This window comes from Dendropsophus ebraccatus, chromosome 15 (assembly GCF_027789765.1).
Source record: "Dendropsophus ebraccatus isolate aDenEbr1 chromosome 15, aDenEbr1.pat, whole genome shotgun sequence".
Lineage (NCBI taxonomy): Eukaryota > Metazoa > Chordata > Amphibia > Anura > Hylidae > Dendropsophus > Dendropsophus ebraccatus.
In genome coordinates, this window is record NC_091468.1 from 72,156,762 (window position 1) to 72,181,849 (window position 25,088).

The 25,088-nt window shown below is 45.5% G+C and overlaps 1 protein-coding gene across 7 annotated transcripts in view; it reads left to right on the plus strand.

Moving 5' to 3' along the window:
- Positions 1-25,088, plus strand: part of UTRN (utrophin) — a 410,412-nt gene that overhangs the window by 305,730 nt on the left and 79,594 nt on the right. For all 7 annotated transcript variants that reach the window (XM_069954241.1, XM_069954239.1, XM_069954240.1 and 4 more), the window contains 4 exons: positions 1,744-2,012; positions 9,947-10,093; positions 12,128-12,206; positions 13,320-13,380. In XM_069954241.1, the coding sequence (XP_069810342.1) occupies positions 1,744-2,012; positions 9,947-10,093; positions 12,128-12,206; positions 13,320-13,380 (556 nt within the window). The remainder of the gene's footprint in view (positions 1-1,743; positions 2,013-9,946; positions 10,094-12,127; positions 12,207-13,319; positions 13,381-25,088) is intronic.

Sequence of the window (25,088 nt, forward strand, 5' to 3'; positions counted from 1 at the left end):
ATGAAGAAGCTCGGGCTGTGCTTTTTGCCTCCCGTTTCTTCTTACACGGTCATAACCAGGTATCTGTCTGGTGACGTGGCTCCCGTCTCCTGCGCGGTGATCTGACTCAGCAGATTGATGCAGATGACATGGTGTGTGTCCCGGCATCCAATACAATGGCAATAATAAGCAGGATTGACGTGTAAAATATTTGTGACTCCTGTTTGCCGCCATTTAAAATCTTAGCTGTGTGTCGGTAATAGTTATTGCTCTGCACCTCTGCTCCGGGCATTGTCAGGTAGGAATATATCTGGCCCTGAAATATACAGTATACCAATAGACCTGTAGTTTACTGACCATGTAGGCAATGGATTCTCGAATTAAAGGAAATCTCCTGACATCACTAGGCTCCACTTTACTCCACTTTTTGGCATTTGATTACCGGTGGCTGAAGAAGTTGGATGCCGCCCTAGGGAGTCCTAGAAAACTTGGCTGCATCCATGGACTACAGGCAGCCTTAGTAGTAGTGATGATATATGGAAGCCACTCCACTTGTTTCATAGACCCCCATGTGCCGTTGTGCTTATATTTGATAGCGTAACCAGACACATCTCACCGGTCCCCCATAGGACACTCTTCGTTCCATGGTGTATGGAGCCTAGACTCAGTAGTTTTGCTACACGGTTAGTAACAAGCCTCCCTCTTCCTGAACACCGACCCTCGTTTAGGGAATCGGCTCAACATCCCTTCCGGTTCGTGACGTAGCGGGGGTCATAGAGGCACTATGCTATTGTAGATGGTTCCCGGCATTTGGTGAATGTGATAATGTGACTGAGCTTAGTTGAGCACATTAGGGTCTGTATGGCCCTGTTAGTAGTAGTCCATAAAGAAATACATCCATATGTCAGCTAGACCCGTTTCAGGATCTGGGCCTTGGCCTGCCACTATTATTTGTCGAGTTAATTTGAACAACTCCTGATTGTTGTATTCACACAATGGCGGACTGTATTAATACAAATCGGCAGCTGATGTACGATTGTCCTGAAAATCACTGAAAAGAATATTCCCACAGAGATTGTTCATCTTTTGCCTGGTGTTCCAGATCATGTGGGACCCGTCAAAGCCTGTGATGACCTCTATGGACTGATATGTGTGATAGAGATGATACAACACAAGCATGCTCCATACCCATAAGTCTCAGCATTTGATGACTGGATATAGGCCGGAGCCAGGTTTTCCAAGACTCCCTAGGGCAGCATCTATCTTCTTCAAATGCTGAGACTTCTGGGTTCGGATGGGTTGGGGTATGCCCATGTTGCAGTCATCTCTATTGTTTACCCATCAGATGATTGTATATCCTCTGTAACATTCATCATCCGCTTCCTGTTAGTGATGAAGACGATGGCGTGAGGTTGTTTCTGTGGTCCTAATAATAAAGGAATCAGTGACTACCCTCTCTCATCTATCTGGTTATATAGTTCTACATAGAAATATGTCGCTAGAATCCTATGGTTTACTGGGGCTCATGGTTATATATGGATTCTCTGTATTTGATATCCATGTTCTATATATCTTGTATTTTCCTCTGCATGAACATATAACCAATAAGAAATGCTTTATACTTTTATTAGGGGGGGGAACTAATAAAATATATTACCTGCATTATGGGAACCTCTGCACCTGGCGCTCGTAGACTTTGGCTCGCTGTATATAGAGACATAATCTTATAAAGCCTATTTCTTTTTTTTTGTTTGTTTCCTGAAGAGTTAACCCCTGAGGAGAAAGCCCAAAAAATTGCCAGAACAATGCGAAAACAGTCGGTGGAAGTGAAAGAGAAGTGGGAAAGCCTGAACTCGCAGGCTGTCAGCTGGCAGAAGCAAGTGGAGAAAGCGTCGGAAAAACTGAGGGTCTTGCAAAGTGCAATGGATGATCTCGATGCGGAATTGGTGGCAGCAGAAAAAGTGCGGAGCGGATGGAAGCCGGTCGGAGACTTATTGATTGACTCTTTGAAGGAACACATTGAGAAGACAAGTGTAAGTCTGTTCAGTATATACCGTACTGGTCACCTTATTGGTTATAGGTTCATATACTGTACGTAGTATGTACGGCAGTGATGGCTAACCTTGACACTCCAGCTGTGCCAAAACTACAACTCCTATCATACCCGGGCAGCCAAAGCCATATCTTTGGTTGTTCAAGCATGATGGGAATTGTAGTTTTGCAACAGCTGGAGTGTCAAGGTTAGCCATCACTGATGTAAGGCTACGTTCACATCAGCGTTTTTCTTTGTTTCTAACGGATCCGTCTATATTAATGAAGCGGATGAGCATAAACGGATGAGCAGACTGATGCAAACTGATTGCAAAATGTTCAGCTTTTTTAATGGTCCGTTTGTATTTTGGCTTAAAAAAACCTGACTTTTGTACATTAGTTTGCATCAGTTTTTCAATCCGTTTATTTTTCTTCTTTGGTTTCTTGCTGCTTCTGCTGCTTCATACTCAGAAACAGATGAAAACAAACGGATGTGAACGGAAATACCTTCCGTTTTAGATCCGTCCTCATTGGCTACAAAAAGTAAAAAAAGAACGGAAGTGCACTTTCCGTTTTTGATCCTTTTTTTGAAATGGAAAGAAAAATACTGCAAACACAATTTTTTCCTCCGTTCAAAAAAACGGATCTTGTACGGATTGCATGCAAACGGAGCACAATTAGGGCAAACGGAGCACACTAATATATCATGGGAATCTATGGGATTTTAACGGATCCGACAATTTCCGTTTTGCTTACTCCTAAACGGAAAAGGTAGATGGAATGGTGCCGCGTGGTCAAACTGATGTGAACGTAGCCTAAGGCATACTGTGTGACTTTTATGTAGTGTAAAGTTTTACTTGCTTTTTAACTATCCTACTATTCTCTAGAGATGAGCGGAATTACAGAAAGTTTGGGGTTTGTGCAACCCTGCAACACTCATTTCAGCATTTGAATCCCACTGCCTGGAAAAGATGAAAGTGGCCCTAGGGTTGCATCCATCTTCTCCATTGCTGAGGACTTTTTTTTTTGATCATTAAAGGACAACTCCCGTGGGACCCCCCCCAAAAAAAACCCAAAACAGACACCATACTCACCATCCCTCCGGTGACGATCGCCACTCCATTCGTCCGCCGTCCAGCGATGTCTCTGACTTCCGGGTCCTGGGGACGGAAAAGGCTGCCAGTGCGCTTGCGCATCGGCAGCCTTTTCATTGGCTGGAGCGCATCACATGGCTTCCAGCAACCTCAGCCAATCAGGGCTGAGCAAGCTGGAAGCCATGTGATGCGCTCCAGCCAATTAAAAGGCCGCCGATGCGCAAGCGCCTTTTCCGTCCCATTCACTCTCTATGAAGACGCCGAGGAGGAAGAAGACCCGGACCGCCCCCCCGGCTCTGACGTCGTTGTCACGAGATGCCGCCCGGGAGAAGAGGACCGTGACGATCGTAATAGGTAATGTATACATTCTTTAACTTCCGGGCGGGGGGGTTTGGGGTCCGAAAGTGGGGGAAGGGGGCCAGACCGGGTATTTAACCACATTACAAAGTTATATAACTTTGTAATGTGTGTTAAATAAGCTAAAAAAATAATTTCGTGGGAGTTGTCCTTTAACTATCAATGACTTTATGACCCGTAAACCTTTTATAAAGTTTCTTCTCTGGTGAATTGACTAGTCCTGATAGACGTCCTTCCTGACCTTCATATTAAGTGCATTGTAGTCTGCTTTCACCTTACAGTCCATGGTAAGATGGTCAGATGTCTCTTTGTATCCGGACATGAAAGCCTCGCCATGTTACTGCAGCCGTGCTAGGACATACTGACCCCCACTGATCTTGATGGATGTCCGACCATTCTTTTCCTCAATGTTGGATTGATATCTTGTGCCTAAAGTAATTGTTCTAGCAGCAGTACTATCCTCACGTTTCAGCTTTCCGTCTGCTCATCGTCTGCTGACCGTACTGCAGTTCTTTATGAGTTCTGTATTTCCAGTTAAAATAATGTGAAGATTATGTCCATGAGCAGACAAAGCGTTATAGGGGTTGTCCGGTTTAGGAGAAAACATAAGTCCGGAGCCAGGCCAATAAATTATTCAGGGATGGGGGTGGGGAACATAGAAAAGAAGTTCTATTCGCCTGTCCCGCTGTCAGCACAGCGCCGCCTTCCGCTCCTGGACATCTGGCCTGAATTTCAGCACATTCTCACATTGTGTATCATTATAATGGCTTCTTATGGTGATACAGAATAGAGGAAATCTTCATGGAGCTGATGGGTTTATGGTGTATTCATCTCTTTATAAGTCGTCTCTCTTGCATTACATGGCCCTGGACTCGGCAGTGATGTCACCGCGTGAGCCGGGAGCGTTGCCTGTTAGGGGGTAATTACCGTCTCTCGGCTCCATTAATTAGAGTGAAATAATGCTTCGCTTTTATCACCGTCATACATTCCCTGGAAAATGATATCTTCAATTACACTTAGGTTTGTGCAAGCGATAGATCTATAAACATGAATCACTAACCAGCTGCTGAAATATAATAGTCACAAACTATCAGAATCATTTCATTTCGTGTCTTGTTCCCGATGCTTTATGCTTCGCCGGGCATGCTGGGTGAGTGACTCACACATTTCTAGGTGCTAAATGCAGGTGATATATTAGTATCTGTCAGGAGGCGGCAAACACAGGATTTACATGGGAGGAACCAAGAGGAACTTCATCAGGGTCTTGGGGTTGTCACTCATGGGCCTGGGGCTTGGAAGTGCCAGATATCCATTCCTGGTTATAAGAGCGTGTTAGGATTTATTATGTCTATATCGTGATGTCACTTGATTTTGCCAGTTTTAATGAACTAATAAAAGTGATATTTTATTCTCACCATTATATAGTCCATCTGTGGCCAGTCCTTTTGTGACTACTGGGACCAAAATCCTAATGGGCCGTGGACCCCTGAATCAGTCCCCAGACTTACACTGTGACATCATTGCGAGTGATTAGAAATGAGGGAACTGAACTTCCTGAGTTGAGATTCATTCCAAACTTTGCAAAAAGTTTAGTTCGGCACCGTATCACACTTTTTGCAAAGTTTGAAACAAGTTTGGAAATATGGCAGCTGCACATCTAAAAAATAAAAAGTAATGGTTTTCTTACCTGTCCGCGCTCCCCCAAGTGGCGTCCTCCTGGGCTCCAGTGTCTCCAGCCAATCACTGACTGAGAGGAGACAACGAATGGCTGAGCGGGCTGATATTCTCAAGACAAAAGCAACAGCTCACTCAGCCAATGGCTGGCCGCGGCGCTGTCTCATCTCAGTCAGTGATTGGCTGAGTGGGATTGTGGTGGCTTAGAGGGACACCGGACACCAGAGAGGAAGGACAGCGGGAGAGCGTGAACTGGTAAGTAAAGATGAGCACATTTTTGAACCGCAATAAAACAGCTAAATGGCTGCAATTGTTTTAGTGTGGTTAGTTTGACACCCGGTTCAGACAAATCCAAACCTTACGGTAAAGTTTGCTTGTCTCCACATGTGATATTACTCTGTGTATTATACAGTACTTGCTCTCAGACATCATTATAGTCCTGGGATCATTATGATCACCATTCCTTTGTTTTGGGACATTACTGTGTGCAATTACCATTTCCTATTACTTCATATTCTGAAGGCTTTTATTGATATTTATCCAGTGGTATTGCCTGCTTGGTAGGTGGCCAGAGGGTGTGGTACAACAGCTTGGTAGTTGGTCAGGAAGGGGTGGTACCGCCAGCTCGGTAGGTGGTCAGGGGGATGGTATCACCAGCTCAGTAGGTGGTCAGGGGGATGCTACCACCAGCTTGGCAAGTGATCAGGGGGAAAGTACTGCCAGTTCAATAGGTGGCCTGGGAGGTGGTACCGCCAGCTCGGTAGGTGGTCAGGGGGGTAGTACTGCCAGCTCGGAAGGGGGTCAGGGGAGTGGTGCTGCCAACTCGGCAGGTATTCAGGGGGTGACAAACTTTCTCTGAGGATCCAAGTAGGATACCATCACTATAAGTTGCATGTAGCGTTGAGCAGCCTTGTAACATCTTGTATTAACAGCGGCAGCCTCCAGGCTTCCCAGGAAAACGGCTAAAATCCAGAATGACTGAGGGACAGATTGATTCTTTATCTAATTTAGGAACCATAAGAAAAAACGAACGCAGTTTGGGTTGGAGAAATGAAGGGGCACACCCGATGCCAATTACGCACTTGCTTCTTAGACGTCTCCTCACTCAGGAGGTTATGCCACTCTTCCCTACTCTTCAGTGACCCGGCTGGGTTGCACAAACGATCTGAGTATTGTTTGCGGGGCCAATAAAATCTAGGGTTTAGGGTTATTGGCCGCACATGTGTGGAGATAATGATACGTTTTTTTTGGCTGCACAAGAAATGTAATCAGCCAATTAGCGGGCGTTTGTTCTTTCGCCGGACGATCTCTGACACTTTTAGACGGGCCAATTATCGGTTACGTGAGTATACATAGGAACGCTTACTGGCGTTGGTGTAAAATGGCCTTCAGGCGTCTCCGTCCCTTTATCAGGCCTATTTCACATTATTATTCCGTTTGTAGATGTGTACGGTCTGATTGTGTCGCACAGACTGGCTCATGCACCGTGTGTCCCGTGTCGGAGGAAAGCGGCCTTGTTACCGGGTCAGGATTCGGCCTCCATTGTCTTATTGCAGGAAGGATCGGTCGCTGTGCGCTATAAGGAGCATTTTTCTTCCAGACACCTGATAAATGAGGTTGGATATATATTACTTTATAGAAGAGAATGTGATGTGCAGATTCATTTGGGTCGGGCTGCAGATTACCGGGGCGTGAAGAGGTTGGGAAGAACAGCAAAGAGATTACATTTTCTTACTTTTGTAGCTTAATAAAATAAAATGTTTCTAGAGTTTTATTATTTTTGCACATCATAAGTTTTATAAGATATTCCGATATTATCAACCAGGGTTAAACCTGGATCAGACTTTGTATGTTGCTGATACTGGAAAGCTGCAGAATGGAAGTGGGTACTGCTTGTTTATATACAGTATATATAGGCTTATAGTATACAGTATAAATAGGCTTATATACATAACAGTATACAGTATATAAAAGCTTCTCTGAAGATATAAACGGGTGGGACAAAGTAACCAAACAACTATATTTTTACATATTGTGGTCAGGTGGAACTGTTCCTGACACACACCTTGGTACATGTCAGGGTGTTGGTACGTGTGTCAGGGTGTTGGTACGTGTGTCAGGGTGTTGGTACGTGTGTCAGGGTGTTGGTACGTGTGTCAGGGTGTTGGTACGTGTGTCAGGGTGTTGGTACGTGTGTCAGGGTGTTGGTACGTGTGTCAGGGTGTTGGTACGTGTGTCAGGGTGTTGGTACGTGTGTCAGGGTGTTGGTACGTGTGTTGGTGTTGGTACGTGTGTCAGGGTGTAGGTACGTGTGTCAGGGTGTAGGTACGTGTGTCAGGGTGTAGGTACGTGTGTCAGGGTGTAGGTACGTGTGTCAGGGTGTAGGTACGTGTGTCAGGGTGTAGGTACGTGTGTCAGGGTGTAGGTACGTGTGTCAGGGTGTAGGTACGTGTGTCAGGGTGTAGGTACGTGTGTCAGGGTGTAGGTACGTGTGTCAGGGTGTAGGTACGTGTGTCAGGGTGTAGGTACGTGTGTCAGGGTGTAGGTACGTGTGTCAGGGTGTAGGTACGTGTGTCAGGGTGTAGGTACGTGTGTCAGGGTGTAGGTACGTGTGTCAGGGTGTAGGTACGTGTGTCAGGGTGTAGGCACGTGTGTCAGGGTGTTGGTACGTGTGTCAGGGTGTTGGTAGATGTGGTGTAGGGTGTAGGTCTCCATTGATACATTGTCCCCTATAAAATTTGTATATGCAAAAAAGAGGTCCATGGAGTCTTAGTTACAAGTCTCAAAACACAAAAGTTTAGCCAGATATCCCTCCAGGGAAGGAATCCTGCCGCCAAAGGGGGAGAGATCACCAAACCACCCTGATACGTAGCCCCTTTAGCCAGCCCAGAATCCTGCTGCACACTGACGAGGCGCAATACCCCGATGCAGCTGTCTGTGGATGGATTCCCCGGGGCGGCTGTCTGTGGATGGATACCCCGGGGCGGCTGTCTGTGGATGGATACCCCGGGGCGGCTGTCTGTGGATGGATACCCCGGGGCGGCTGTCTGTGGATGCGGCTGTCTGTGGATGGATACCCCGGGGCGGCTGTCTGTGGATGGATACCCTGATGCAGCGGTCTGTGGATGGATACCCCAGGGCGTCTGTCTGTGGGTGGATACCCCGGGGCGGCTGTCTGTGGATGTATACCCCGGGGCGGCTGTCTGTGGGTGGATACCCCGGGGCGGCTGTCTGTGGGTGGATACCCCGGGGCGGCTGTCTGTGGGTGGATACCCCGGGGCGGCTGTCTGTGGGTGGATACCCCGGGGCGGCTGTCTGTGGGTGGATACCCCGGGGCGGCTGTCTGTGGGTGGATACCCCGGGGCGGCTGTCTGTGGGTGGATGCCCCGGGGCGGCTGTCTGTGGGTGGATGCCCCGGGGCGGCTGTCTGTGGGTGGATACCCCGGGGCGGCTGTCTGTGGGTGGATACCCCGGGGCGGCTGTCTGTGGGTGGATACCCCGGGGCGGCTGTCTGTGGGTGGATGCCCCGGGGCGGCTGTCTGTGGGTGGATGCCCCGGGGCGGCTGTCTGTGGGTGGATACCCCGGGGCGGCTGTCTGTGGGTGGATACCCCGGGGCGGCTGTCTGTGGGTGGATGCCCCGGGGCGGCTGTCTGTGGGTGGATGCCCCGGGGCGGCTGTCTGTGGGTGGATGCCCCGGGGCGGCTGTCTGTGGGTGGATGCCCCGGGGCGGCTGTCTGTGGGTGGATGCCCCGGGGCGGCTGTCTGTGGGTGGGTACCTGGCTTTGGTATTTCCCTTGTCATGTCACTATACTCACAACTGGTTTGGTGATCTCCCCTCATGGCTACTGGTTTCCTTCCCTGGAGGGATATCTGGCTGTTCCGGTGTTTTGAGACCAAGGCTCCACAGACCCCTTTCTTGCATATTCAACTTTTATAGGGGGCAATGTATAATGGGGAGTCTTGAGTGAGTACCCCATTGGGTTTCCTTTTGCTGATCTCTCTGAGCTCAGTGTTTTGTTGGTCTCCCCGTTTCGGCCTGATTCGGCAGGTGATTGATCAGTGTAATCGGCCTTTATCCCGTCTTACTGGAATAGTCCTATTGATTTTATCGCTGATTCCGGACTCTCTGACGGTGGCACACGCTGTGATTGGTGGACCTTCGAACCAAAAGGATTGGGCAAAGTAGATGACCTCTTTAGTGCCCCCCCCCCCCCCCAACACTCCTGAGGTGTCCCCGAAACTTGTAAAAAAAAAATAAAATAAGGTCATGAAGTCATATAGTCATGGGAGAGATCGGGTCTCGTACAGAAGAGAACTGTTACTTTTGCAGATATCCTGTGACTTTTCTTGTAGCAGCAGGAGGAGTGATATGATTCCTCTGTTAGGCCATGTTCATACTCTGTAAATAATGGCCGTTATTTTCAGTCTTCAATGATTTGCATTGAAGTCTATGGAAACAACGGCCATCAGTTCACACAATAATTTATATTAAGATATGTTAATTATATATAACGTTTAGGCTATATTCACACAATGTATAGCCAGCGGCCAGTGTTTGGCACTCAGTAACAACGGCCATTGTATTAAGTGTGAAACAACGTCCATTATTGCTTTAAAAATGATATTGCTTCCAATGCGCAGCTGCGGCCTAAATGTGTATAAAAGCGTTAATGACGGTTCTTAGTAAAGCCAGCGCTCCGTTTCCTCCGGTATAATCTGCGGCCGCCACCGTTCCCGGTTCTCTCTCTGTAGACCTCAGGCTCGCGGTGCTGACGCAGTCTTATATGTTTCCTACTTTATTTCTTGACAGACGTTTGGAGAAGAAATTGCTCCCATCAACTCGAAGGTGAAGACAGTGAATGATGTGGCGGCTCAGCTCTCGGCTCTGGATATTCAGCCGTCTGCAAAACCTGCTCGTCAGCTGGACGACCTGAACATCAGATGGAAGCTGCTCCAGGTAGGACACACTTACAGGGGCACTCCGGAAGCTTCTATACTGTCCTGTCCTGGAATTGTTATCACATGGGCACTTTTACCCTTTCATGATTTCGTCCTTATTTTGCTGAGTTTTATTTTATTCAGTTTTATTCTTTCAGTGATGGACAGGAACAACTCTCTGTTTTAGGCTGGAATCTCCCTGAGCCCCTTCTGCAAAGGAACCCATGTGACAGTAATATTAAATGGGTACTCTGCTGTATGTGCTGCAGGAAGTGGTGCATCTCTCCAGTCTTCTAGTACTTATCAGCTGCTGTATGCCCTGCAGGATGTGGTGTATTTTCTCCAGTCTGACACAGTCTGGACAGTTCCTGACATGGACAGAGGTGGCAGCAGAGAGCACTGTGTCAGACCTGAGAGAATACACCACTTCCTGCAGGACATACAGCAGCTGATAAGTATGGGAAACTGGAGATTTATTAATAGAAGTAGTATACAAATGGATTGTACTGTAGAAACAGGTGCCGACACTATGCACTTGGTATGGCCATTATAGGATGTATATATCCCAAGTCTTTAGAGGCGGACACTGCTTGGGATGCAGAGAGGAAATGGCAGGAGAAATACATGCAGAGTGTGGGAAAAACTTGCACTCACCAGAGCTGAAGTCTTCTGCATTGACTTCATTGAAGTTAAGCACACAGGGAGGGGAGGGGATGGTTCAGCTGCGGGTGCTTCCCCTGAGCGACAGCAGTTTCAGGTTTACAACCTTCTTCAGGCCACAAATCTGTATTTTTGACACAAGTTGTTTTGAAAACTTTTTTCTCTCTGGAATATCTCTTTAAAGTCATGGGGATCTCAAGCCACAGACTAAATGCAGAGACACTCACTATTATATTCAGGAGCACAGGGCTCAGTTTGACCATTGCACCAGGAGTACAAATTATTCATAAAACTTTATTCAAACCTTCCAAGTTCTCTTTAAAAAAAAAAAAAATCAGGGTTCATCCGAGGTTAAGTTGCTGATGAACTCATTGTGATTAATCCTCCCAGCATTACACAGAAGGTACAATGTTGCAGATACAGCCGGCCAAGGACTTGTTCACACCGGCCAAGGGAGGGGGAGGAGGGGGAGACAGAGAGAAAAGCCCACACACAGATTTTTGTGTCTGCAGCAGCTGAGAACTGGGGGAAGGAGACTGAATAGATAATAAGTATGGAAGGAATTGTCAGTCTCACCATGGGCAGCAACATATCAAAAGTTATGTGTGAGTGGAATCCCCCTTTAACCTCCATATGGGCACATAATGTATCATTTAGGATCAGTGATTGTATCCCTTATACCTGACACGTGGAGGCCTTAGAATTAGTTCTGGGTTACTGTCCGTTGCTTTATGGTGATCGTTCATTAATACAGATCCCGACCTTGTGCGGCCACGGAGTTTCCGTCATCGTTCTTTCCGCGGCCAGAAGCCAATTCTCCCCCCGGGACAGCGTATTATCTTTCTGTGATTCCCCCCATGTGTAATTGTTCTGTATTTATCTCCTGCTCTCTGCCACCTCTCTGATACATATATATTGGATGCAATTTGTAAGCAGGGTTGTAAGTCCATAAATCACCCGACGCTATTGAGAGCTGCAAAACTTGGCAGCAGAAAAATCTCCGTTATTGCCGCCCGTGCAAAATGTTGATTAAAATAAATTTAGTTTTCACAGGATGGACAATGTGTCCCCAAAGAGATGCTGACTGTGCAGAGGACGGCTCCGCTCTAACAGCATGTGATAGGATTTATAAGTGGGGGGAGGGGATGTAAGTGAATTTAGGGGCTTCTCAAGAATCCATCAGCGGCAAAACTATCAATCAACTTCAGCTAATATGACATCTGTTATAGACTGGAGCACATAGTATATTCTGCTCAAACGCAGGGATGGATGGAGAGACAGACAGACAGACAGATATTTTAGCTTCTACTTTTCAAAGATAAAAGTTTTGTTCGCTGACGCTGTTACATGAATTCTGCGCTTATGTTCTAATGACCTTGTTGCGTCTTTTTAGGCCGCGGTTGAAGAACGTCTCAAACAACTTCAGGAAGCCCATCGGGATTTCGGCCCGGCCTCCCAACACTTCTTGTCTAGTAAGTTGATGTAACTTTCACAAAATGTCCATAACTTCAGATCCGGTCCTGTTTATCTGACGTGTCATCTTGCTTTGCTATCGGGGTCTTTTTTTTTGGGGGGGGGGGGGATTTAACAGGATCAGATGTCACGTTTTGCTATTTTATGATTTGAACATGTATGTACTATGTTACTTAATTCACCCCATCTCTTGGCGCAGTACATAAACAATATACATCAGTTTTTGGGGTATATTATAGTGTATCTGCCAGGCTGAGGGAGGCCATGTCCCCTCCAGTACACCTAGGGGCGTAACTATAAATGGCTGGGCCCCATAGCAAACTTTTGATTGCCACCCCCCCCCCCCCTCAACCACCGCTACACCATCAACACACACAGCTCTGTACACCATATAAATTACACTGCAGTTCTTCTCTCATTAGAGTTGTTTCCTTTTCATCTTCTTCTCCATCTGTCCTGGGCCATTATTAGAACTTCTCCGAGCCACAAATCCGCAGAATCTGCCAGACAGACATATTAGGCTCCTTATAGATGGCCCCTTGTTCAGTCCTCCATATAGATGGCCTCATGTGCACCTACTATAGTAGGAAGACCCCTCTCTGTGTCCCTTTATAGTAGATGAAACAATTGAGGTTGAGCACGCTGGAATCTCTACCTATAATGCTTCCATAAGTTCCACAAGTTATAAGGGTTCTGTGTATTCCTCTGGATCAGCACAGCAGGGTTCTAGGTTGACCATGATGGACTCTTGTCTTGGACTTTTGTCTCTTTTTGACCTTATTATCTGTGTAACTCGTGAAGCATTCTGGCCGTCAGTCTCCTGAGCGCACGTCTCACCGCCCCAGTTTTGTTGTTTTTGTTTAATTTCTTTCTTTTCTTCCGTTTCGCCATTGTCGCCTGTGGATGAATTTCCGTTTTATTTGCTGTAATTTGCCGCTTTTAAAATGTTTATTGTTTTCCACGTTTTCTCTCGTTTTTCATCAAAACCTCATTATTAGCAGTAAATATGAAGAAACATGTCATGACTTATTCAGGTTTCTTCACGTTTTATTTTGTGCAGTTTTTTTCCAGCTGTTAATGTCTAATGGGTTTATTTCTCCTCGTTCTCGCAGCTTCCGTGCAGCTTCCATGGCAACGGTCCGTTTCACTTAACAAAGTGCCCTACTACATTAAGTAAGTTTCTCTTCCCATTGTTTCCGCTTTCTTGTTTGGTTATTGATGTGTGAGCGTGTCTTGTGTGGCTGAGGGTACAGGTGGGACTTCATCATTGGATCTCAAGTGCAGCTGTCTAATTTTGGAGAGATGACGAAGCTGTCCATCATAAATCTATATACAGTTTACTATGTCCGTATGTCTTACTAAACAGAAGGTAAAAAAACATAGAAACAAAGAGACATAGTTACTAAAAACTGACATTTTATGCCCAATTCTTTAGCACTGGAATAAGTTGCCAATAATTTTTTAGGAAGTTGAAGGTAGTGGTCGTGGATCTGGGAGATTGTTTGGGGTGGGCAATGTTCTCCGAATCCCAGCACTCAGCATTTGACTTCCAGGTAGTACAGAAGTTGGTTGCAGCCCTAGAGATTGCAAGAAAACAGGGATACAACCATGGGCTATGTTCCCACAATGTGGTTTTTTGGCCGTTTGAGTCCAAATTATTAAATTGCGTCCGTTATTTAGCCTTAAATGGCCAAAAAAGACATTGTGGGAACAAAGCCCATGGATGTATATCTAGGGTGGCATCCAACTCCTGCAGCCACTGGGCATCAAACACCCGGTGTTCTGGTTTGGAGAACACTAGTTGAGGCAAATTGTAACCCACATCCGCTATGAGCTGCCATGTATTTCAGTTACGGGTGGTAAAATAAATAAAAAGGCCTTGTGCAATAAAACTGGCGTAGCGGCTGCATAAAATCTCTCCAGTCAATTCTATTATCTCATATATGTAAATGATGTAATGTCATGGATTTCTCTTAAAACATTATATCATTTTTAGATTTGTTGCATCATGATTTTTTCTCTGCTATGACCTCTAAATTTTGGATTTCAAATCCTGATGCAAACTACTGACTTCTGAAAATATGCAAGTGTGAATGAGGCCCAGGCTGCATTCACACGTTGAGTGTTTTTCCTAGTCAGTGATTGTGGTCCGCTAGCTACCGTGCAAAACCATCCGTGTTGTCATCCGTTTTGCATCCCTGTCCGAATCTCATTGATTTCTATGTGGAATATTTGCTGTAATGACATTTTCTATTTTATAACGGAACTGGTCACAGATCCGTGCTATCACGGAACTACTGACTAGCCCTACAGAAAGCAATGGGCTGTAAAATAGTCTGTGCGCACGGACAACTTCACAAGAACATGTGAATATGGGAGTGCAAGATAGTAGAGGTGACCAGGAGGCAGGAGACCTTCCATTGCTTCAGAGTATACTGCACAGTGTTATCGGTCATCAATTCTGCTTTCTACTGGTTTTATTACTGGAGACCTATAAAATAAAACTTTAAAAATGTAAGAATGGTAATGCTAAGGCTGGGTTCACACTACAATATTTTTTACTCGTTTTTTTTGCAAAAAATGGCTGAAAAAACAGATGAAAAAACAGATGTATTTGTGTGCATCCATTTTGATCTGTTTTTCTGTTGACTTCCATTAAAAAAAAAACAAATGGATCAAAGCACATCCTGTTTTTAATGTACAAAAAAATTCGGTCAAACACATTTTTGTGTACGTTAAAAAAAAAAAACAGATGCATTTTGGTTCTTTTTTTTATGGAAGTCAATGGAAAAACGGATCACACGTATGCACACAAATACATCTGTTTTTCCATCCATTTTTTTCTTCCATTTTTTGTAAAAAATCAAAGTGTGATCCCAGCCTTGTGCTAAAAAAAAAAAAAAATCTAATATAAAAAGTTGAGCAATTATCTCTTTTGTTTACTATAAATGAAGTAGCCGTTGAGTGTGTAACTGTTTTGATGATGTAGGAATAAGTGTGATAAGGGGGCGGTCTAGTTGTTTAAGGTTTATATTACTATGTAGAGAAGTAAGTGGTTTCTTTGACTCTAAAGTTCTTCCGATGACGACTGCTCCAAGCCCTGGAGTCCAACATTGCATTCTAGGAGCAGGTAAGAAGACGCGTGTGCATGGAACCCAGACCCAGCATGGTTTTTCTATGATATATTTCAAAGGGTTAATAAAGAACGCAAACAACTAAAACTTTATATAACCAATAACGCAATTATTTCTGTATGTAACACAGGTACTAGTAGGAATAGATCTCGTGTTCTGCTACATTTATATGGTGACTATTGAGGTAGTTAGGCAGGGATTGGCTGACCAGTAGATTCAGCTATATTACATTGACCCTTATAATAGTCTATGGGAACTTTTTGTCAGTTTGCTCAGTTTTTTATATTGATGCTATTTTCATGAGAATGTGTCTCTTGTAGACCTGACTGTTTTTAGGTGATACACGTACACTATACAGCTGCCATCCATTTAGTAACATGGCCGGCTTTGTGATATCCCAGCTTTGCAGTTAAGAGAACCCTCCACATATAAATACATGTAGAAGTAACCGGCGGCCACCCCTGAGCTCCGTCACACACTCTTGCTGTGCGATGTTTCGGAGGTCCCCGATCCATTCAGGGCAGTGGCGTTCTCGGGAGTGTGTGGTTAACCTCGTAACCTGGTCTTATTGTACCGTACCACGACTGTCTGTGAATGAATAAGATGAGAAATGCTGTGAGTGCATATTATCAGGACGCCATATTGTGTCAGTATTATTGTTACATCATCTGCATATGGTCTGGAGTGCCGGATTGGGGTATATGCACAGGGGCGAGCAGCTTTAGGATACTCCTTATAGATAAGCACAATGGGAGCGTGCTCGAGTCCGATCGTCCACCATTTGAATATCGGTGGCTGAAGACGTTGGATGCAGCTCTAGGGAGTCAATATCCACGGTTTCCAGGACTTCAGTTCCAATGCCGAACGATTGGACTTGAGCATGCTGGAGGTGCACTCATCCCTAACCCTTTTAGATACCTTACAATAGACCCTAAGGAGTAAGTCATGGAATGAAGGATATCCTGGAATCTTTAAAACTTCTTCTGTTTGTTTCACATCCTTAGAAGTTCTATAGTGTGCATTAAAGCGAGACCTTGTTTCCTTCATTGCCCGATTGCTCAGCTGCTGGATGGCCGGGATCACTCTGCTCCTAATGGCCGGGATCACTCTGCTCCTAATGGCCAGGATCACTCTGCTCCTAATGGCCGGGATCACTCTGCTCCTAATGGCCAGTATTAGTACATGGGGAGCTGACTACTGCTCTTCCCTCCTGGGACACATGTAGAAGAATTGGGTTTTTATTGCAGTACTGAATGTGATCAGATGAGATTCAAATATGTAGAAAATATCCAGATTTTGTGGGTATTTTCTGTGGATGTACTGACTGCCTGTAAGTGATTGTAGATCATCTGATTAATAACCCAAGAATACAGAAGTCATCCATATAGTGACGATATATCACAGATAAACACTTGTATTATATTGCTGGGAGAATATTGTGGCTTTAGCTGAACCAGAAAAAACTTATATACAAAATCTACATTACAGTCTTATTCTACTCTCTAGAACCTTCCTAATCCCTCCCTGTACAGTACAAGGCTTCGGCCATACGCAGCATTGTCTTCCAATGGATTAGTAATTGACTTATTTATACAAACATTACGGTGGATTTTCTTGGTACCGACCTCATTGCTCTACTTGAAGGTCGCTGCTTTTTCCGTCGCTCTCAGAACTGCTGTGTGAGTTTGATGTGACCTTGTTATAGGCAGTGTTATTATTTGATATGAATCTTCGCTATGTAAGATATGTATTATAGAAATGACCTGCTCAGGGTTTTAGAGGGGAAATGCATGGGCACATCTTCAGCGACTACTACTCATCGCACAAAGTAATTAGTTTCCTTCCAGCTATACGTATGATGGGAAAAAATGCAAGTTATTCTCATGATCCTGAATCCTACAATTGGGGTGAGATATATAGACGACGTGCAATTCAAATCTGTGCACAAAACCTGGTTGTAAGAGCCGGGAATCACACCCAGCAAAGCCCTGTCCCCAATATGTGCCGGACCTGTCTCCCACCTAGGATTGGGCTCTTCCACATGTTATAGGGATACATCCGGTTTGGGTTCTTGTGTATACGACCCTGTTATCTCTGGCCAGTAGGAAGATTTGGTAGAAGGAAATTCCCAGTGTGGAAGTTGAGATTCTGAGTTTACTGTGTAAAATAAAAATATGAAGACATCTTTAACTAACCTTGAAGTATCTGCACACCTGAAAAGTCCTGACGGGGCTAATAGAATAAGCTAAGGAGGATTGTGGCAGAAGGAAAGTGTCAGGCACAGAGGGCGCGGCGGTACATGGCGCCTGCTTATGTCTGCTGAAGGGATCGGCTCTCCCGCTATGATACTAAAGGTCATCGCAAATAATGGAAAATCTTATTTATTTGCTGACATGTTCCACATGGTGAAGATCAAAAACACCAAAAACTCTGTAACGCAAGGAGCATAACAATGAGGACAGTGAGTTTACTGCTAGTAATATAAGACGTACGGACATACTGTACATACATGTGTCGGGGTTAGGGAATCTATGCATAGACTAACAGATTGGATTACTCTCTATACTATATAATCTTATTAATGCAAGGTTGTGCCTGATCCGTGGGGGTCATCTGCTGGGACCCCCGCCATCTTCAAGGGCAGCAGGGGAACTTGACGCCCGGTTCCTGTTCTTGCTCTGTGATCAGATACTTGGAGGAGTTAAAAGGACCGTGTCATCAGAAAATGACTTTTGTTTTTACGTTAAACATATTTTTTTTTAAATATTTAAGGTTTTTAAGAACTTCCTTGATGAGATGGATGCAGCCCTAGGGGGGAAGGGAATACACGGATACAGACTATGGGATGCAGCCCTAGGGGGGAAGGGAATACATGGATACAGACTATGGGATGCAGCCCTAGGGGGGGAGGGAATACATGGATACAGACTATGGGATGCAGCCCTAGGGAGGGAGGGAATACATGGATACAGACTATGGGATGCAGCCTTAGGGGGGAGGGAATACATGGATACAGACTATGGGATGCAGCCCTAGGGGGGGAGGGAATACATGGACACAGACTATGGGATGCAGCCCTAGGGGGGCCAAGAATACGTGGACACAGACTATGGGATGCAGCCCTAGGGAGGAAGGGAATACATGGATACAGACTATGGGATGCAGTCCTAGGGGGGGAGGGAATACATGGACACAGACTATGGGATGCAGCCCTAGGGGGGCCAAGAATACGTGGATACAGACTATGGGATGCAGCCCTAGGGGGGAGGGAGTACATGGACACAGACTATGGGATGCAGCCCTAGGGGGGAGGGAGTACATGGACACAGACTATGGGATGCAGCCCTAGGGGGGAGGGAGTACATGGACACAGACTATGGGATGCAGCCCTAGGGGGGCCAAGAATACGTGGATACAGACTATGGGATGCAGCCCTAGGGGGGAGGGAGTACATGGACACAGACTATGGGATGCAGCCCTAGGGGGGAGGGAATACATGGATACAGACTATGGGATGCAGCCCTAGGGGGGAGGGAATACATGGATACAGACTATGGGATGCAGCCCTAGGGGGGAGGGAATACATGGATACAGACTATGGGATGCAGTTTTAGGGGGGGAGGGAATACATGGATACAGACTATGGGATGCAGCCCTAGGGAGGAAGGGAATACATGGATACAGACTATGAGATGCAGCCCTAGGGGGGAGGGAATACATGGATACAGACTATGGGATGCAGCCCTAGGGGGGAGGGAATACATGGATACAGACTATGGGATGCAGCCCTAGGGGGGAGGGAATACATGGATACAGACTATGGGATGCAGCCCTAGGGGGGCCAAGAATACATGGATACAAACTATGGGATGCAGCCCTAGGGGGGCCAAAAATACATGGATACAGACTATGGGATGCAGCCCTAGGGGGGAGGGAATACATGGATACAGACTATGGGATGCAGCCCTAGGGGGGCCAAGAATACATGGATACAGACTATGGGATGCAGCCCTAGGGGGGAGGGAATACATGGATACAGACTATGGGATGCAGCCCTAGGGGGGAGGGAATACATGGATACAGACTATGGGATGCAGCCCTTGGGGGGGGGGGATACATGGATACAGACTACAGGATGCAGCCCTAGGAAGGAAGGGAATACATGGATACAGACTATGGGATGCAGCCCTAGGGGGGGCCAGGAAAATATAGATACGGACTATCAGATACAGCCCTAGGGGGGCCAGGAAAACATGGATACAGGCTATGGGATGCAGCCCTAGGGGGGGGGGGGGACAGGAATACATGGATACAGACTATGGGATGCAGCCCTAGGGGGGCCAAGAATACATGGATACAGACTATGGGATCCAGCACGTTTTCCACAACTTCCTAGGGCTGCATCCAGCTTCTCCAGCCATTGTCTGTCTAATGCCGAGCATTCAGCAAGTACAATAATATAAAGAGAAATTCAGATGAGAGTGTAAGTGCTATTTGTAGGTGACCTTTCGGATAAAATAATACTATAACCGGATAGAAGACGGAATGGTTGCTGCTATTCATGAGGCTATTGGGAATCGTCTTCTACAAACAGCAGTTCTGGAATATAGGACAGAAGCCAATGAGCCGACATAAAAAGCCTATACGAGCGGGTATAAAAAGCCGAGGCCGACGGGCGACATTACCAGGAGAGGGACGAGATTCTGCAGGCGTTGCGGCCGGACGTTAACTTAAAGGTTTTTTTATGATGGGAAAGTCAAGGATCTGCGTGGTGAAGGTGTAGAGGAGAGTGGCCGAGTGTTTAGGTTTTTTATCTATACATATATATCTGTATAGTACAACTGTATATGTAACCATTCTAATACATACACAACCTCCTATATAGGGCTGCAGAAAAACCTACAACAAACGTAAAGGAACATTGCACTTTCATACAGTTGTTTTTATTGTTCTGCAAAGTATTAGAAGTTTGTACCCAAAATCAGGAAATGTAATGTCAGACGTCTGTCATAGGGTTTTATTCCTATTATTTGGCCAGTTTTATATATATGAGGATTATATTATCTATGTGTGTATTAGAGTCTAGGAAGCTTAGAGAGATGACTAATATATATATATCTCTATATCTTCTCCAATATATACAATGTACTGCTATTATTAGATATGGGGGATACTAAGGTTGCAGAGGATGTTATAGGGACGCGTTGCTGTGCATTTAACCCACTCCTGGTTTTGGTTGAAAAAATACTGACAGAAATACTTTCAACTTAAAGGGGTATTCCGCTCTGGTAAAATACGTGTTAAAGCACCCCTTCTGAAAACTAACAATTTTGTTCCATACTTTTTAATGATCCTTTCTGTCTCCTTCCCCCAGTTCTGAGCTTCTGCTGAAAACTCAGAAATCTGTGTACGGGCTGTTTTCGCAGTCTCTGCTCTGATCTCCCTCCTCCCTTCCAAGACGGCTTACATAAACCCTGACCGACTCTGCACTCTGTAATGCTGGGAGGGTTAATCTGAGGTCAAGTTGCCGATGACCTCACTGTGATTATCCCTTCCAGCATTACAAAGTGCAGAAACAGCCCTGCAGGAACATTATTTACATTAGCTGTCTCAGAAGAGAGGTGGAGACATAACGAAAAGCTCACACTCAGATTTCTGTGTCTTCAGCAGAAAGCAGCAGCTGAGAACTGGTGGAAGGAGACTGAATAGATAATAACAAGTATGGAAGGAATTGTTAGTCTCCAGGATGGGGGAAGATTCCACATGTGTTTGATCTGAGAGGAATACCCCTTTAAGGAATATCCAAACACAACTGAGAAGTTATTAGAAGTACATGGAAATGTTCCACAACTTACCTTATCTTAAATATTTGATCAATAATCTATATGAAGTGTCATGCGGGTGAGGGAAATGTTTGTTACCAGGAACCTGTGCGTCCCGTTAGATGAAAGCCGGTGCCACTCTGTGCCGCTGATTTTTACATGTTTTTCAGCAATTCAGCTTTTTAGCGATCGAATAGGAAAACCTTTCTCCTCCCGATAAAAGAGGCGATGACACTGTGAACCTGAAAGGAGACGTCTTGTTTAGGAAGGGTCTTTGGAGGACGCTTATATCTCCAGATAAAGAATACAGTTGGGTTTCTCAGAGTTCTAAGCTCCGCTTTGTTTTTTCACCTAAACCCCGGTGCCTTATGGGAAGGACTGGTAAGATACTATGCAGAAGTCTTTAACCTTTTATTGTTCCCCGATCTGCCGCTGTGGAACTTTCCTAAAATAGCAATAAATTCTACATAATAATGGATCAGGCAGTTTAGCGGCACAGACGTCTTTCTATGGATTTTGCTGATTTTCGTGCCGCCAGCGTAATCCGCAGTCCTGAACTTCATTCATTGCGTTCCCTATAATCCTGGACTCTGTATATATAGAACTAATGTAGACTGCTGCGATACCGGCCCTGGATTCCTCGCATATTATGTGGTCAGAGCGCTCCTCACCTGTGGACGACATTGTCTGTATACTAATAGGTTGTCTCATCTAGAATCCAGGATACAGCAGTCATCTCTCTGGGTTCATGGACGTTCTCCAAGCACCTGTCCGTTTTGGCTTTTACCGTAAAATGTTTTATGTCCGAATATCTTGGCAGGAACTGATGAGAAAAACGTTGCCGGCTGTCGGCAGCCATCGGGTTCCTGCAAGATGATTGAGCCTGTTGGTTCTTGGTTCTGTTATATATACAATGGTTTATCTATACCCCTCATTGTATCTGTGTATGATGGCAATTACTTTTAGGTACAGAATACATGTATAGTCGTTTATTATAGTCAGAAAGGCCCCAAAAAGTAATGATAAAAACATCAATAAAAACATTCCATACAGAAATAACTAAAAATCGCACCGGCTGTCATTCCGATCTCGGGTAACAAAAGAAGCCATTGTTATACAATAGAAAAATAGCTGTCTGGGAGCCTAGAACTCGCATGGATGAGTGCCCTGAAAGGAAACCCAGGGTAGTCCTAGTTCTAGCGGACAATCCCTCAGCCATGTTCACTCCACAGTGTTACTGATTTTCTTATCTCACACTAGAAGTACATTTTTCCATTATGTTAAGGCTATATTCACTCACCCGTAGTGCCACCCTCGACCGCAGCCCGCACAACGCTTCACATTGGCGCACAACAAATTACATTGAGACACTGAGGCAGGCGGGATTCCAGGTGGAGTCCGTGGCGCGGGTTCTGCTTGGAATTTCCGCCTCTCTTACTCAGTGTGATTATATTGGTAGAATTATGGGACATGCTGGCCAGGAAAGACACTTACTCCCGGTTGTAGCAGATCAAGTTGGCTCTTACCCCATATTCTCAGCCGCATATTACTGTACAAGGAAGCTTCATTTGCTTCATAAACCTGTTGGACGACAGTAACAAATGAAAAAAATGCAGATAAAAGCCGTATCTATTGAAATATACCATGTACAAGCAGTTTAACATCAAGCTGGATGGATCACTCACATCTGTTGGAGATGCAGTTCACGAGCTAACAAAACTAATGTGTGCATTGTGTATGAAGAGACTGCATGCTGGCCGTGCCATGCGGTGATCCTGCCGGGGGGGGGGGGGGGGGGGGGGCTATCCTTAATGGGGGGGGGTGAGAGTAACAATTATGTATAACAATTGGCCTTGCTGTGCTGTGATCCTGCCGGGGGGCGGCTATCCTTAATGGGGGGTGAGAGTAACAATTATGTATAACAATTGGCCTTGCTGTGCTGTGATCCTGCCGGGGGGCGGCTATCCTTAATGTGGGGGTGAGAGTAACAATTATATATAACAATTGGCCGTGCCATGCTGTGACCCTACCAGTGGGCTATCCTCAATGTGGGAATGAACATAACAATTAGACAATTCTTTTATTTTACTGGTTTAGAAAAACAGAAGCCACAAAATGCTTGTACTCTGATGCTGGAGCTTCCATAGTGTACGCAGCCGATCTGATGGATTCCATTCAATCAATGGGAAATTAATGAGAGGATCGGTTTCCTTCCATTCAGCAATGTATCAATAGTTCTCGCCATCGTTCCATGTATTGATGCCCAGTATTGTAGACTTGTTTTTACAGTTAATTATGATACAGTATTAGCCAGATCGCTGCTTTTAGAGCAGAGTGGTATTCAGTAACCTAGACAATAAGTTGTTGACAATGAGAAGAATGGGGCAGCAGACCAGGAGAAGGGGGAACATTTCTCTACCATTTCCATTTACCCTACCAACTAGCCCGAAAGTAAGGCACCCCTACTCTAAATTAGGGCACCCCCGAAAGTAAGGCTGCCCATTGTCATCCAGCACTCACCTAATCCCCTCGTGGAAATTCACAGCCGGCACCGCACCCATACTGGTCCACGGCCCCCACGTCCACCACACACTTGACGCACTTGACGGCATGTCCCGCTGCTGATGCCATCTTGGTCCCACGCTCCTGCCTTAGCAAGGGTGTGAGTATTCCGGGGAGGTCCGGGGGGGGGGGGGGGGGGGGGGTTTGGGGGGAGAGAGATAAGACATGCCCCGGAAATAAGACACTGTACCTGTTGTTGAGTAAAACTTATATACTTTGTCTTATTTTTGGGGAAACATGGTATATTAGTTAAGGTGAGTTTGAGTCTTTTCGAAACCATTGTTTCCCTTCTGTAGAATGTGCCCTGTGTTACCTCACAGCTAGGGCCGGACTGGCCCACCGTTGTACCGGAGGATCCTCCCGTGGGCCACAGAACCCAATCTCATTTGATGCTGCCGAGTCACTGTATATCTCATGGAGCCTACCCGTATAGTGATTACTTACAGAACATAGGGCACAGATTCTGCCGCTGCTCACATCTCACCCCCTACTACGTCCCCCTCTAGTCATAGTGTATGATATTATCTGCAGACGTTAAATTCTTTTTTCCTATGATCTCATAAGGATGCATGGCTTACTGCCTTCTATTGATTTCTTTCTTTTGTATGTGGATCAGGGTTGTATGCATTGTCTAAAACTTGCAGATTTATTTGCTACAACATTCAGCCGCGGCCGTGAATGATTTTCTTAGCTTAATATTTGAACTTTAGGCAGTCAGATAATGTTCCAGTGAATCCGTCTCTGTCACTTTAGAGTTATGTAAAAAGACGTTCACGTATTGAGTTTAGAGACCGCGGCCCAGAGACGGCCGTCCTCATGCCATTCCTTCTTTCCTCCCCATAAATTATGGTAATTGGCGATGCTAATAACGGGAGCGATTGATTTGGGTTCAGGGTTTGACAAAAGGATTCCTCGTGTTCTAGTGCGACCCGCCTGAGCCGCTGCCAGAATCCTAATGGAATAAAACAATTTAGTCAGAGATGAAGGGATCGGTTCTATTCCTCTGTCTCCATCAGTATTGATCACAGAACGGCCTGACTGCTGGCAGATGCAACGGCCGTCTTATCCTGAGGTTTATAGTCTCTTTAGGAGGAACCGTTACTCTGCCGTCTCTTCTGCTGTTGGATTAGGCCGTATCTCTGCTGATCACCTTGCAGCTAGCAAATACGTATTGTCTATTTGATATATTTATCGACACGTCCATGAGCAGATCCTCATATCCAGGTGTGGTTTACTATCTGAAACAGTTATTTATTACTTATAGGGGTTTTCCACAAAAAAAATCTTTCCAATCAACTGGATTCAGAAAATGTCGGAGATTTGTAATTTACCTCTATTAAAAAAATCTCCGGTCTTCCGGTAT